Source organism: Neovison vison, chromosome 5, assembly GCF_020171115.1.
Source record: "Neovison vison isolate M4711 chromosome 5, ASM_NN_V1, whole genome shotgun sequence".
Lineage (NCBI taxonomy): Eukaryota > Metazoa > Chordata > Mammalia > Carnivora > Mustelidae > Neogale > Neogale vison.
This window is the reverse complement of record NC_058095.1, coordinates 84,198,551-84,214,590: the sequence shown is the minus strand read 5'-3', so window position 1 is coordinate 84,214,590 and position 16,040 is coordinate 84,198,551. Positions and strand designations below refer to the sequence as shown.

Sequence of the window (16,040 nt, the reverse complement as noted above, 5' to 3'; positions counted from 1 at the left end):
AGAAAGAAAGGCATCCAAATTGGAAAAGAAGTAGTAAAACTGTCCCTATTTGCAGATGGCATGGTATATGGAGACCATAAGGACTCCACCAAAAAACTGTTAGAACTAATAAGTGAATTCAGTAAAGTCACAATAATACAAAATACAAAAATAAAGTCACAGGATACAAAATTAATATACAGAGATCTGTTGCATTTCTCTTCCCTAACTACAAACTAGCAGAAAGAGAAACCAAGAAAATAGTCTCATTTACAGTTGCACCAAAAAAAGAGATGCCTAAGAATAAATTTAACCAAGGAGGTGAAAGACCTATACTCTGAAAACTGTAAGACATTAATGAGAGATACTGAAGATGACACATATAAATGGAAAGGTATACCATGTTCATGCATTAGAAAAATTAATATGGTTAAAATGTCCATATTTCCCAAGCAATCTACAGATTCAGTGCAATCCCTATAAAATTCCAATAACATTTTCTCACAGAACTAGAACAAATTATCTTAAAATTTGTATGGAATCACAAAAGATTCATAGTAGCCAAAACAACCTTGAGAGAACAGCAGAGCTGGTATCATAACTCCCAGATATGCAACTAAACTGCAAAGTCATAATAATTGAAACATTATGGTACTAGCACAAAAATAGGCTCATAGATCAATGGAACAGAATAGAGAGCCCAGAAATAAACCCACACTTATGTGGTCAATTAATCTACAACAAAGGAAACAAGATTACAAAATGGGGAAAAGACAGTTTCTTTAATAAATGGTGTTGGGAAATCTGGACAGCTATATGCAAAAGAATGAAACCAGACCATATGTTATGCCACATACAGAAATACAATGAAATGTATTGAAGACCTAAACGTGAGACCTAAAACCATAAAATTCCTTAAAAAAAAAAAAAATAAATAGGTGATAAACTTTTGGACATTGGTCTTAGCAATATTGTTTTGAATCTGTCTCCTCGGGCAAGGACCACAAAAGTAATAATGATCAGTTGAGACTACAGCAAACCAAAAAACTTTTGCACAGCAAGGAAACTATCAACAAAATGAAAAGATAGTCTACTGAATGGGAAAGATAGTTGTAAATAATGTATCTGATAAGGGGGTATTTCCAATCTGATTTAAAAAATGAATTGAGGTCCTGAATAGACATTTAAAAAAAAAATGCATGGCCAACAGGCACATGTCAAGATGCTGAACATCACTAAGCACCAGAGAAATGAAAATCAGAACCACAATGACATCACTCTACACCTGTCAGAATGGCTAATATCAAAATAGATAAGAAAAGTAAGTACTGGCAAGGATGTGGAAAAGGAACCCTTGTGCACTATTGGTAGTAATGTAAATTGGTGCAACTACTATGGAAAACAGTATGGTGGCTCCATAAAAAATTTAAAATAGGAATACTGAATGATCCAGTAATTTTACTTCTGGGTATTTACCCAAAGAAAGTGAAAACACTGATTTAAAAAGGTATCCACCCCTGTGTTCACTGCAGCATCATTTACAATTGTCAAGATATGGAAGCAACCCAAGTGTCCATCAGTGGATAAATGGGTAAAGGCAGTGTATCTTGGGACAAATGGTAGCTATACTTGTGAACGTTGCATAATGTATAAACTTGTCAAATCACTGTGTTGTACACCTGAAACTAATGTTACATTATGTGTCAGCTATTCCCATAGAAAAAAGAAGGGGTAGAAAAGATATGGTATATCTTTTATACCACAATGGATATTATTCAGCTATTTAAAAAATGAAATCTTATCATTTACAACAACATTGATGGACCTAGAGGGTATTAGGCTAAGTGGAAGATGTCAGAGAAAGACAAATACAGTATAATTTTACTTATATGTGGAATCAAAAAAACAAAACAAAACAGAAGCAGATTCATAAATACAAAAATCAAGCTGGTGGTTGCCAAAGAGGAAGACAGTTGTGGGATGGGTAAAGAGATGAGGGGGGATTAAGAGGTACACACTTCCAGTTATCAAATAAATGGGTCAGGGGAACATAAAATGCAGCAGAGGGAATATAATCAGTAATATTGTAATAACTTTATATGGTGACAGATGGTAGCTACACTTGTGAGCATTTCATAACGTATGTTAAATGTTGAATCACTGTGTTGTATACCTGACACTAATATAATATTGTTTGCCAACTATACTTCAGTTAAAAAACAAATAAGTGAATGGATTTCCCACTGGATATGGCAACATGAGGGTTTATTAGTGACTTTCATCGGAACAGTTTTGGTGGAGTGGTGTGAAAATAAAAGCCTAACTAGAGTCATTGGTAATGTAAATGGGAAAAGAGAAAATGGAAGAAAGACAGACACTGAGGGGTTTGCCATAAAGGAAAGGAGAAAGTCAAAGCAGTAGATGGAAGTGGAAGTGAGATCAAGAGAGGATTTTTTTTTAAGACAGGAGAAACAGTTGTGTATGTGTTGACAGATGAGAGGAAAACTTGACAGTGCAGGAAAAAAGAAAACAATTTCTAGGACAACGTCCTTGAGGAGCTAAGAGAAGAAAGAGACTAATAATACTGTGGAAACTTGGCATTAGAAAAGTCATACTACTTGGTGGGAGCTTATAGAAGTTATGTTTCTGGGGCACCTGGGTGGCTCAGTCGTTAAGCGTGTCTGTCTTCGGCTCAGTCCTAATTCCAGGGCCCTGGGATGGAGCCCTGAATCAGGATCCCTGCTCCATGGGAAGCCTGCTTCTCCCTCTTCCACTCACCCTGCTTGTGTTCCCTCTCTCTCCGTGTCTCTCTGTCAAATAAATAAATTTTTTTAAAATCTTGAGGAAAAAAAAAGTTATTTTTCCATTTCTCAGTCAATTAAGAATCCAGGTCATCAGCTGAGAGTGAAGAAGGGGTTGCAGTATTGGAGTTTTGCCAAGTAGTCTTCTAAAGCAGTATGGTTTGATAGTAAGGATTGAGAAATGTAATATGATCACCAATAGCCTTATTATAATCCCAGTTGAGGTCATTACTTATGAATATAAAATGAATCTAAATCAACTGATTGTGGTTACTTTTCTCTGTGTTCAGCTGCATAGTGTTGGGATGGAGAAGGCAGAGAGTTGGATCTAACAAGAGCTGGGGTCAGCCAAGAGTATATGACAAAGGGAAGTAGAAGCAAGGGAATGATTACAGCAGTTGGCCATCGAAGCTCAGCCAGGTGGAAAGTTACAACATAAGTAGGCAAAGAATAATGAAAAGATGTTGGTATCGAATAGATCAGAGAACCCAGTAGGATCAAGGCATGGTTAGATACGGCATGCAAAGATGAGGAAAAAAAGAACAGTGGTATTATTATATAGTATAGTTGATAGTATAGGTCCTGGAATAGCACAGAAACTGAGTTTGGACACTGACTCTGCCACTTAGTAGTAGTGCGATTGTGAGTAGTTATTTAAGCTCTTCAAGCCTAAATATCTTCATCAGTGAAATGGGAATGCTCTTAGCACCTATCTCAAAGTGAAAAGATTTGGTAATGTCAGGGCACTGAGTTCCTGGCATATAAGGAGCTCTGAAATTTTTATCTACTTCATAAAATTGTTATTCTTCTTAGGGAAAATGCAAAAATATTGGCAGTTATATCGGAATTCTCAAATTATGAGTGATTTTAATTCTTTCATTCTTTTATTCTTTAAAGATTTTGCAGTAAGCATTATTCCCAAAATTGCACCCCCACACACAATAAGTTTTTTTAGTTGTAACTCAACTAAAGTTTCAATGGTTAAAAACTGAAAACCAAACGTTAATGAGTTTATGTAGCTTTGGAAAACCAGAAGTGTCTGGGCTGAGATAATAGAGTGATTTTTACCTTAAGAACTCTTTCTTAAGACAGAGAAAGCAGATGTTTGTAGCTCTTGTTTATGTAGCTATACTTTATAATCATTATTGGTAATAATAATTGAGGGAAAACTCAGTGCTATCATTACCCCATTAAAAAAAAAATACCTATTCCACCACTTGTTGGACTTTGATTTTAGCTTAATTCTTGAAAAGTTTTTTCCCACAAACAGGAGCTCTTTTATAATATAAATCCCCTTAAGAATGAAGTCACAACTTAACCCTCTGTTACTAAAAGCCAAGAGCAAGCAAAAATGGGTCACAGAAGAGATGCCTGCGAGTGTTGGAAGAGAGCAATAAGGCCAGTAGAGAGATACCACAGGAATTTTGCCCCATGCTGGTCCTTACCTCTATATGTTGGGTGCCTATATTTATACTTACAACATAGATTTTATTGCAAATAAATAAGTCAAATTCAGGTTAACCTGTTGGCATTGACAATTTACTCTGAAAAGAGTTGTAATTAGGATGGCCATAAAATTTATTATGGTGCCTGTGCCAAAGTTGCTTATGTCTTTGTGGATTTATCTTGGACTTTTGGAATTCCACAAATGAATCTTAAATTTTAAAATGGCTGCAATTAAAATACATAGTTCTTACCTTTGCCACTATTATAGTTGTTGATTTGGGGCTACTCTCCAGTTCTCTCTGAGATTATTTCCAGCTCTGTAAAATTAGGTATAATTTGATTCTTTCTAATCAAATGTGAAAACAAAGAATTTTATAAACTTGCTTGAGAGTAAATTCTCCTGGAGCACTTACTAAAAATCTCAAGTTCTGGGGGCGCCTGAGTGGCTCAGTGGGTTAAGCCTCTGCCTTTGGCTTAGGTCATGATCTCAGGGTCTGGGATCGAGCCCCGCATCGGGCTCTCTGCTCAGCAGGGAGCTGCTTCCTCTCTTTCTCTCTACCTACCTCTCTTCCTGCCTCTCTGCCTACTTGTGATCTCTCTCTCTCTCTCTCTGTCAAATAAATAAATAAAATCTTTTTAAAAATTTAAAAAAAAAAAACTCAAGTTCCTGCCTCCCCTGATGATGTTGGTTCCAAAGGTTTGAGGTAGGACCCTGGGATCAGTCAATAAACACCATATCCCTCTCTCTGCCTATCTTTGTTATATTCCTAATCTGCTTCCTATCTCTGAATTTGTGTACTACATACCGCATGAGTGGAGTCATACAGTATCTGTCCTTTTGTATCTGACTTCTTTCAGTTAGCATAATGTTCTCAAGGTTCATTATGTTATAGCATATATTACTTCAGGTTTTTAATGGCTGAATATATTGTATTTTATGGATACGACATTCTTTTTTCATCCATTCAGTTGATGGTTATTTCTACTTTTTGGTTATGATAGATAACCAAACACTTCCCTGAACATTCTTGTATAGGTTTTGTGTGTGTGTGTGTGTGTGTGTGTACATAATGTTTTCACTTTTCTTGGGTGTATACCTAGGAGAGGAATACTAAGTCATATGGTAATTCTGTGTAACTTTTCGGGAATTGCCAGACTATTTTCCACAGAGGCTACACCATTTTTATGTGAGGGTATGAGGGTCCTACTTTCTCTACATCCTCCTCTAAGCTTGTTATTTTCCAATTTTTGTTTTTCATTATAGCCATCCTAAGTGAGTGTAAAGTGTTATCTTGTGGTTTTCATTTGCATTGTCCTAACAAATGATACTGAGCATCTGTTTGTGTACATGTTGGTCACTTGAATGTCTTTGGAAAAATGTCCTCATACTTTTTTACCCATTTTTACTGGGCTTATTTAGCTTTTTAATGTTGAGTTGTAAGAGTTCTTTATAAATTTTGAATACTAGACCATTGTCAGATAAATGACTTGCAGAAATGTTCTCCCATTTTGTATGTTTTCTTTTCCCTTTTTTGATAGTTTTCTTTAACACATAAAAATGTTTAATTTTGATAAAGTCCAGTTTGTCCATTTTTTCCTTTGGTTGCTTGTGCTGTGGTGTCATATCAAAGAAACTCTAACCTTACTGTAAGTTCATAAAGATTTTCACCTGTTTTAAAAGTTTTATAGTTTTAGTTCTTATATTTAGATCTATGGTCCATTTTGAGGTAATTTTTGTATATGATAAGAGGTAGGAGTACAGATTCATTCTTTTGCATTTGATATCCATCTAAGCTGTCCCAGTACCATTTGTTGAAAAGACTGTTTCCCTAAAGAAGTCTTACACAAACTTCTTTCTTTTTCAGTGAAAAAATTAGGGATGATTTTACTGAAATTTTTCATCTTTTTTTTTTTTTAATGCTGTTATGTGACTATGAAGAGTTCTATATAGTTGTTTCTATAGGTTTTCTTAAAGAGACAATAGGGTTTAGGCCCAATTACATCTTCCCAATAATAAAACCTACATTTTATTTTTTTAAGTTTTTCTTAATATATTTATTCATTTTTAAATAATCTCTACACCTATCTGGGGCTCAAATTCATGACCCTAAGATCAAGAGTTGCACACTCTTCTGACTGAACTAGCCTAGTGCCCCAAAACTTACTTTTTTTTTTTTACGTTTTATTTTTTTCTAATGATTTTATTTATTTATTTGGTGGGGACACAGAGGGAGAGGGAGAAGCAGACTCCTTGCTGAGAGGGAGCCCGACATGGGGCTTGATCCCAGAAGCCTGAGATCATGACCTGAGCCAGAGGCAGCTACTTAACTGATTGAGCCACCTAGGCACCCCTAAAACTTACATTTTAAAGAAACTTCTTAGTCTGTCTTACACTTTTTTTTTTTAAGATTTTTATTTATTTATTGGACAGAGAGATCACAAGTAGGCAGAGAGGCAGGCAGAGAGAAAGGAGGAAGCAGGCTCCCCTCTGAGCAGAGAGCCCGATGCAGGGCTCGATCCCAGTACCCTGGGATCATGACCTGAGCCGAAGGCAGAGGCCTAACCCACTGAGCCACCCAGGCGCCCCTGTCTTACACTTTTTAAATTGACTAGAGCTTATGCTTAGTTTCAGTTTACTAGTTGTGTTTGAAGTAGATTCTTCACTAGTACAATTGGTCCTTGAATAATACAGTTCGGAGTGCCAACCCCCCGTGTAGTCAAAAATCCATATATAACTTTTGACTCCCCAGAAAACTCCATTACTATTAGCCTCACTGATAACATAGTCAAATAACACATATTTTGTATGTTATACATATTTTACACTGTATTCTTACGATAAAGTAAGCTAGAGAAAAAATGTTATTAAGAAAAATCATAAGGAAGAGAAAATACATTTACAGTACTATGTATGTATTGAAAAAACCCATGTATAATTGGACCCATGCGGTTCAAACCCGTGTACATTCGTTGTTGGGGAACCTCTGAGACAGTACCCTGTCTCACATAGCCCATTGTGATTTCAAGATATTCTAGATTTCCTTTAGTTTTAAGTTTATGCTTCAGATTTCTTGTATTGAAATACAAGTCTTTGACAAGGATGTGGTGAAATTGGAATCTTCACATGTTACTTATAGAACATAAACTGGTGCAGTCACTTTGGGGAACAATTCAGCATTTCCTCAAACTATTAAACATAGAACTACCATATGACCCAGCATTTCCACTCCTAGGTATACCATCCAAGAGAAGTAAAAACATACTCCACATAAAAACTTGCACATGTAGCAATGTTATTCACAATAGCCAAAAAACAGAAACCACCTAAATGTCTACCAGCAGATGAATGGATCAACAAATGTGGTAGATTCACACAATGAAGTACTATCTGGCTGTTTTAAAAAATGAAGTACTGGGACAGCTGGGTGGCTCAGTCAGTTAAGCACCTGCCTTTGGCTCACGTCCTGGGATCGGGTCTTGCATCACGCTCCCTGCTCGGCTGGGATCGTGCTTCTCCCTCTCTCTCTGCGTGCTGCTCTGCCTACTTGTACTCTATCTCTCTGTCTCTGTTATAAATAAATAAATAAATAAAATCTTTTAAAACATAAAATAAAAAATGAAGTACAGTGAAGTACTGATACATGCTACAACATCCATGAACCTTTAGAACATTATGCTAAATGAAAGAAGCTAGTCACGAATGTAACTGTATGATTCCATTTATATGAAATGTCCAGAATAGGCAGATCTATAGAGACAGAAAGTAGATTAGCAGTTCCCTAGGATTAGGGGAGGAAGAGTGACTGCTAATGGGTTTTCATTCTTCTGGGGTGATGACGTGTTCTGAAGTTAGATGGTGGTGATGATTGTACAGTTCTGAATATATGAAAACTATTGAACTATACAGCTTAATGGATGGCTTTTGTGGTATATGAAATATATCAAAATATAATAAAGCTATACAAAATGCATGTATAAAAATATATCAGCTCGGGTGCCTGGGTGGCTCAGTGGGTTAAGCCGCTGACTTCGGCTCGGGTCATGATCTCAGGGTCCTGGGATCGAGTCCCGCGTCGGGTTCTCTGCTCAGCAGGGGGCCTGCTTCCCTTCCTCTCTCTCTGCCTGCCTCTCTGCCTACTTGTGATCTCTCTCTGTCAAATAAATAAATAAAATCTTTAATATATATATATATATATATATATATTTGTATGTTATACATATTTATATACATGTATATATATATATATATATATATATACACCAGCTTTTGTACCCAATTAAAAATAATGGTTTTAAAATTATTATACTTTAGAAAACATAAAGGAGACAATAAAATAATAAAAACATGACTGTATGCATTTCTAATATGAGAGAACTGACTTCTTGTAGGTATAAGCAGGTATGTAAACCAAAACATTCATTTACTGCAATTCTAATAGAGAAGTGAACTGATATACAGGCAGTAGCTTTTTTTTTAGTACAATTAAAAGTTTTAAAAGCACAGATTAATGATAAACACATTTTCCCAAAAAAGAGTTGCTATGTTAGGCCTTCAAAGACTCACTAAGAAGTCTTATTCCCATTCCTCCAGTTAAACATGAAGTCAGTACCTGAGTAGACCAGGGTTGTAGGTATAATCTGCTCTCACAGCATTTGAACACTATACAAAAGTACCAGATTTAACAGTCGGTCATTCTGCACCCTTAAACATTTCTACCCCGGGCTTTCTTAGAAACACACACATACCTAAGATGGAGCCCAATAAGGATTCCCGTAGTTATCAAAATGTATCATGGCAAATAACTCAAAACTTCCAAGTACCCTAGCTCATCACCAGCCCACCCCCATCTGAGGAGGATGCATTCTCCTGTGTGAGAACAGGTTTAAAACCCACAAGCACTGTGTTGGGCATTGGGATATAGTGGTGAATAAAACAGATATTGTTGTAGAATTTATAATCTAGTATAAGAGTGGGTAATAGATGGTCTTCAGTGTGGTGAAGTTTCAGTGGAGAGGTCAGTAAGGACTGGAGTAATCAGGACTTAACAGAAGGTATGAGAAGAAAGGATAGAGTTTCTTCTGGTAAAGAACCCAAGATTGTATTGGACATGAGGTGATAAGTCAGTTAAGGTGCTGTGGCAGATAGTATTTCCAAAAGTGGCTGCAATACTATTTCTGGCCCTATATGCTCTTCCACAATTTTGCCAGCAAGAGTGGAGCCTTTGTCCCCTCTCCTTGAACCTTTGTAACTGCTTCAATTCACAGGACACACATGGAAATGATAGTCTGGCAATTTTGAGGCTAGGTCCTAATAGGCCATACAGACATTAAGTCAGTTGCTAATATCATTTTTAATGGTGAAAGTTTGACCACTTTGCCCCCGCAATCAAGAACTAGGCAACGCTCTCCACTCTTGCCACTTAGATTCAACACTGTACTAGAAGTCCTACCCAGTGCCAAAAGGCAAGAAAAAAAAATGAAGCGTATAGATTTTAAAAGGATGAGCTAAAGCTATATTTGGTCAGAGACATCTTACCTATGTAGAAAATCCCAAAGCATCTACAAATAATAAAACTACTAAAATTAGTGAGTTATCAGGGTCAGGTTATTGCCTCTCTATATGAAAATCAGTTGTTTTTCTTTTATACTAGCGATCTCTGATGCATCATGCTAAGTTTTCTTACACTTTCTCATACATGTTCTAGCAAACTACCTGATCACCTACTCAAAGAGAAAATAGAAGTCAATTACCTCAGCTTCCTGCCACCAAAACTGCCACTCGCCCTCACTCTCCTCATCACAATAGAAGTGACTGACAAGCCCTACTCTCTGTTTCTAGAGTATTCCAACTCTCCCTGTCTCAGTACTGCACATGCTGTTCCCAGAATGCTTTTAACCCCACTTCTCTGAGTTAATTCATGCTAATCCTTCAGCTTCTCTTATTTGGAGAAACATTCCCTGTCTTCTCCTCTCCCCATTATTTAGTTGTTGTTATTTTTGTTGTTTCTTAAGATTTTATTTATGTATTTGACAGACAGAGACACAGTGAGAGAGGGAACACAAGCAGGGGGACTGAGAGAGGGAGAAGCAGGCTTCCAGCTCAGCAAGGAGCCTGACGTGGGGCTCAATACCAGGACCTTGGGATCATGACCTGAGCCAAAGGCAGACACTTAACGACTGAACCACCCAGGCGCCCCCCCCCATTATTTAGTTTCTTAGCTGCTGTATTTCCCCCTTTATATTAGCTCTTAAACTGTAATTAATTTGTTGTGTATAATGTTGTTATTATTTCAGTATTTGAGGTTGCAAAAAAAGTCACATTTTTCTCCTTCAAAAATAACTTAAATGTATTTGAAGAGCAGTTTAGCAAAGTTGACAAGTAGGCCACTTTCAGACATTTTAGAAGATCACTGTCTCCCTCTAGAAAAAATACCAACCAGAAGATAGTTCTTGTTCCCCCTATTTAAATATTACAGCAGAAATGAGCAAGCCATATGCTTTGTTGAAGGAAAATAGCATCACTTAATTTGCCCTCCTTTTTTTTCCTCCAGTTATCACTTTTACTATTGCTGAAGTTTGTTTTGCTAATGTGTCATTTTCTCCCTCGGTCTCCATAATAGCTATGACTGAATTTAAGCAAGTATTGGAGTAACTAGTTCTGTCTTATGCTAATTCTGACATTGATACCAGGTTGTTCATATATTCATGCAAAAGATATAAAATGATGGCAGTGTCTCTGTTGTCTAATTGTTATATATCAAAAGTCCACTTACCTCTAGCAAAATGAATTGAATTAGATACCAGTAATGATGTTTTTATAGTTACAGTCATCAAATAATTTTATTTTGGCTAGAGGTAAAGATTTATTTGACCTGTAACAGTACTTACTATGTATTAATGTAGTTTTACTTGTTTTAAGTATTAAAATGGCTCTTTGCCTATAACACAATGGGCTTGTTCCTGATTTTTACTTCAGAAATCCCCTGTAAACAGTGAAACCCACATGGTGGAATCTCTACAAGAGGTGGAGACCTTTAAAAACATTCTACTTCCTGAGCCAGAATTCCATTATAGTGCTTCATAGATCTTAAAGATCTGTGCCTTCCCCTGCTAAGAAAAGCCACAGTGTATTTCCCATTCTTCATCCTCATATAATACAACATTACAGCTTCAACTCTAGCTCTACCTTATTGCTGTTGAGTTTTTCCCCATTCTGTTATTTCCATATATGACTACATATATACATATGCATATAAAAAGACTGGGTTTTTTATGTATGTGAAAGTAGAAGTAACCAAAGAAAGAAAAGCAGTTTTCCCCTCCCTCCAAAAAAACAGACCAAACAAACACACATAAAAATTTTAGATTATGTACAGATAGGTTTCACTCTTAAATAGAAAAATGGGGCCAAAATTATTTGGGTATATTTGAAATGTCCTGGTGTTACAATTGCTATCAGAAGAACAAAGTTGTGGCTCATCATACCACAGATCAGACCATGGACCTCTTCCTTTGGAAATCTGTGGTCTCCTTGGTACTTGGTGAGATAACCCCCTAACCTAGTGTTCTGGGTTTGAAACACTACAACCCCTTCTCTTACTCAAGGAAAAGTTTATTAACTTAGGAGAAAGAGAAAACAAGAGAAATTAGATGTTCATTCTGGTAACTCATTAATTTTTTTTTCTAAAAATGAATTTTATATGAGAATGACCTCATTTTGTCAGCTACAATAATTTCTTTGCCTTTTTCTAATTATTGATTCCATTCTGAAAAAGTATTTTTTATAAGAAAAGCTCACTCGGGGCGCCTGGTTGGCTCAGTGGGTTAAAGCCTCTGCCTTCGGCTCAGCTCATGATCCCAGGATCCTAGGATCGAGGCCCACATCGGGTTCTCTGCTCAGTGGGGAGCCTGCTTCCCTTCCTCTCTCTGCTTGCCTCTCAGCCTACTTGTGATCTCTGTCTGTCAAATAAATAAATAAAATCTTAAAAAAAAAAAAAAAAGCTCACTAAGTACACAGTTTCTCCATTTTTGATAATCAAATACATACTCAGGTACCAAGCAGAACTTGTAATCAACATGAAATAACCAGTGTTACCTCTCTAATCATCCCATGCCTAATCATTCAGTTCTGTGAAGTTTCCTGAAGTGTTGAGAGTGGTTCCCAATTACTACTTTAATGGAACTGAAGACATCTTATACCTGTTTTTGGAAAATCTGGATGAGAAGAAAAATCTAGTGTCCATATTGTGACCTAATTCCTCTTGTGTATCAGTCAGTCTTACTTGTTTTATTTATAAAATGAAGATAATAAATGATTAACCACTTAAAGGCAGGGATCTGAATAAAAAGACATTCTGGAATGTTTTCTAGTTTTTACTTGATTATTCAGCAGATACTTAAATGCCAATCACTGGGCTACATAAAAGGAAGGACAAATATGGAATCTGCCTCAATAGGGTTTTACAGTTTCATTCTTACATGTGATTCTGGTGTTACATTATCAACTAATTCACAACCTTATTGTTGTATTGTATTTAAATAGTATTGAATTTTACTGGCTTAGGTATTTGGCCTCTAGACTTCTAGCTGCAGGGAAGCAAATGCTACCTTCTTTCCTCATACAGTTTCAAGTAGAAGGACTTTTTTAAACACAAAGATTTTTTAAAAAACCAAAAAGAAATCTAGGTATGAAGCAAATATAAGACCCCCTAGAAATAATCTTATTACTTAGAAACCATCCATATTGTCACCTTCAATATGTCAATTATTACTTCCTAGAATACTTGTTTCATTTAGATACAAGGATTAATCTCTGGGGAGTAACCTTAATTGTTTAAAAATAAAAATGCCTCTGGTAATGAATAATTTGAACATGACTTGAAGAAGAACAATATAAGGAATGTGAATCATCAGGTTTTTTAAAAATAGAATATACAAAGGTAGATAAAATATATCTATTACATAGTTTTCTGGGATTTGTTATTAGCATTATATTACCACATATTTCTATATACATATTCACATAAACCCTTAGGTTGTAATTTAAATGATAATTTTGTCTATTTGATGGTTGAAGTGTATATGAGCACCTAACATTAGAATCTGGGGTTATCATTGGGTGACACATACTATGAAGTTATCCCAAAATAGCGCCTGGATGGCTCAGTGGGTTAAAGCCTCTGCCTTCGGCTCAGGTCATGATCCCAGGGTCCTGGGATCAAGCCCTGCATCGGGTTCTCTTCTTGGTGGGGAGCCTGCTTCCTCCTCTCTCTCTCTCTCTCTCTGCCTGCCTCTCTGCCTACTTGTGATCTCTGTCAAATAAATAAATAAAATCTTTAAAAAATAAAAATAAATAAAATTATTCCAAAATAGTAACACCTAAGTTTATAAACATGGTCATAAATGTTTCTAAAATGATATAGTCATATTTGCAACTGTGGTTTTCATTAATAATGCAAAGCTAAAATCTTCACAGTTTATTAACAGCAAATGATAGAATTTGTCCCCAGTCGATTTATAGTCCAAATTAAGCATCCTGAAGTACAGAAAAGGTACATCTAAAAGTATTCATTTTTTTTAACCTGTCTCCTAAACTTTCAGAGACTTTGCATTTGTACTGAAGGAACTTAATAGATAAGATAATCTTGAGGCCAGAAAGGGAAGTTTGTGATGCTTGTGGCTTATGTAAGAAACAACTTAAAACATTTTTCAGTATTCTAGATGTGTAAATGACTTGAGGCTATAAATCTCAGCAAAAGAAGCAACTCAGTGCTTTAGAATTATAGTGGATAAGAAGAAAATGATGTAAGCAATAAAGAGAATGGCTGAACACCTGAAAGAATTATAAATCTCTGCTATCCAATAGAAGATTATTAAAAATAATTTTAGAATAGATAGTCATATTGGCTAGACTTTTAAATTTACTAGAGGGCTGTAAACTGAAGAAATTTTTAGGGTTCAAAAGGTAGCTTTTTAAGAGAGGAATGTGAATTTTTTTAATCAGTGAAAGCAAAAAGGTTTTTTAAATCATATTGGTAAGAATTTATTTATGATGCAGACAACTAAGAGAAGTCAAAAATGGTGATAAGATTTTATATGTCTGAAATAGGGTGAGTGAAATTGGAAAGTAGGTCTTAAAAAATCCGTAGAGTCTTTGTGTTTAGGCTTAGAATTCTCTGGCTCTTAACTTTGATTTAAAGATATTAGCTAACTTGCCAAAGTTTTATTTTCTTATAAATATTTAGTTGCTTTTTTCTTTAAGATTTTATTTATGTATTTGACAGAGACACAGCGAGAGAGGGAACACAAGGAAGGGAAGTAGGAGGGAGAAGCAGGCTTCCCACTGAGCAGGGAGCCCAGTGTGGGGATGTGGGGCTCAAATCCAGGACCCTGGGATCATGACCTGTGCCAAAGGCAGACACTTAACAACTGAGCCACCCAGGCACCCAAGTTGTTTGTTTTGTCTTTTAAATAATTTTCTTTCTTTGTGGAAGTTGAGTTTTACAAAGGAATATGGGTACTAAATAATGTTTCTTCTTTACTATAGGTAAAACTTCAGTGAAGAAGCTGACAAAAAAGGTAAGCAATGTGTGTGGGAGAGTTCTTTCTTCCTTTCTGTTTTTTGGTGGCATAGAAAATGAACTTTTATAAGTTAAAATTTAAAAATTTCAATGTGTATTCAAAGGATATCGAGGATATACTGGCAGGAATCCAACCAGCTCGTTGTGGATCAACTTTTTTTAGAGACCTTGGTGATAAAGGTAATTTTGATTTGTTAAACTTCTACTTGTTTCATCTAACCAGAGTATTATTAAGGGGTTGTTGTAAAGTCTGCAACTGTATGGTAGAGAGCCAATGTAGAAAAATGCCATGTTCTTTTTAATAGATTTTTAATGCCATGTTCTTTAATAGATGTTTTTAAATCATAATAAAACATTCATTGAGAAATAATTTTCTCAAGCTCTCTGAGAAATTACAGCTTAATTATTAAAACATCAATTTTAATTAAAGCTTGAGGAGGAGGAATGTAGCAAGTGAAGGCCTCAGAGAGATCCAGAGGAACACCAGCTTTTAAGAGAGTAGAAGAGGAAGCAGTGCTCATGAAAGAGACAAGGGCAGAGTGACCAGAGAAGTAGAGGAGAATCAGGAGAATGTTATCACAAGTCAAGAGGAGAACGTGTTAGGGAAAGAAAAAAGTAAGTTCAGGCCGCTTGAGAGACATGGGTGTGAGCAAGGTCAGTAGCTGAGTGCGGAGATAGAAGGCCAGGGGAATGTTGTTTAATGTTAGATGCGGGTACTTGAGCACATTTCTTATCGATGAGAGGGAAACATATATAATAAAATGTTAGATAAAGATACTTGAGCATATATCTTATCAATGAGAGAGAAACATACATAATATATATAATATAGCAATATAATTATATAATACTTAATAAGATATAAGAGAAAGGAAGTATGAATGGGAGAGAATCCTAGAAAATGTGAGAGAAAGGATTGTCTTCACAGCAAAAATGGAAGGATCAGCATTCCACAGGGTGCATAGCTTTTTTCATTGTTATCAGTAGGAAAGGATGAACAGGTGGGTAATTTAATGCAGGCATTTGCAAATTTAGTGGCAGGAAGTAAAAGCAGGTTGTTCTGGATAGCTTTTTTTTTTTTTTTTTTATAAAGTAGGACATATGGAGAAAGACGGTTTGAAGTAGCTTCTGTGGTTAGGAAAGAGACCAGACCAGAGAAACATAGAGTTCTGGGAAGCCTGAAGGAATCAGAAGATAGTGCAGGTCATGAAAAAAAAGTCACCAGTCAGTGCAG

The 16,040-nt window shown here is 36.0% G+C and overlaps 1 protein-coding gene across 1 annotated transcript in view; it reads left to right on the top strand.

Moving 5' to 3' along the window:
* MICU2 (mitochondrial calcium uptake 2) overlaps positions 1-16,040 on the top strand; it is a 180,198-nt gene that overhangs the window by 75,836 nt on the left and 88,322 nt on the right. Inside the window, exons 3-4 of the mRNA XM_044249410.1 lie at positions 14,773-14,804; positions 14,911-14,986. Coding sequence (XP_044105345.1) covers positions 14,773-14,804; positions 14,911-14,986 — 108 coding nt within the window. The remainder of the gene's footprint in view (positions 1-14,772; positions 14,805-14,910; positions 14,987-16,040) is intronic.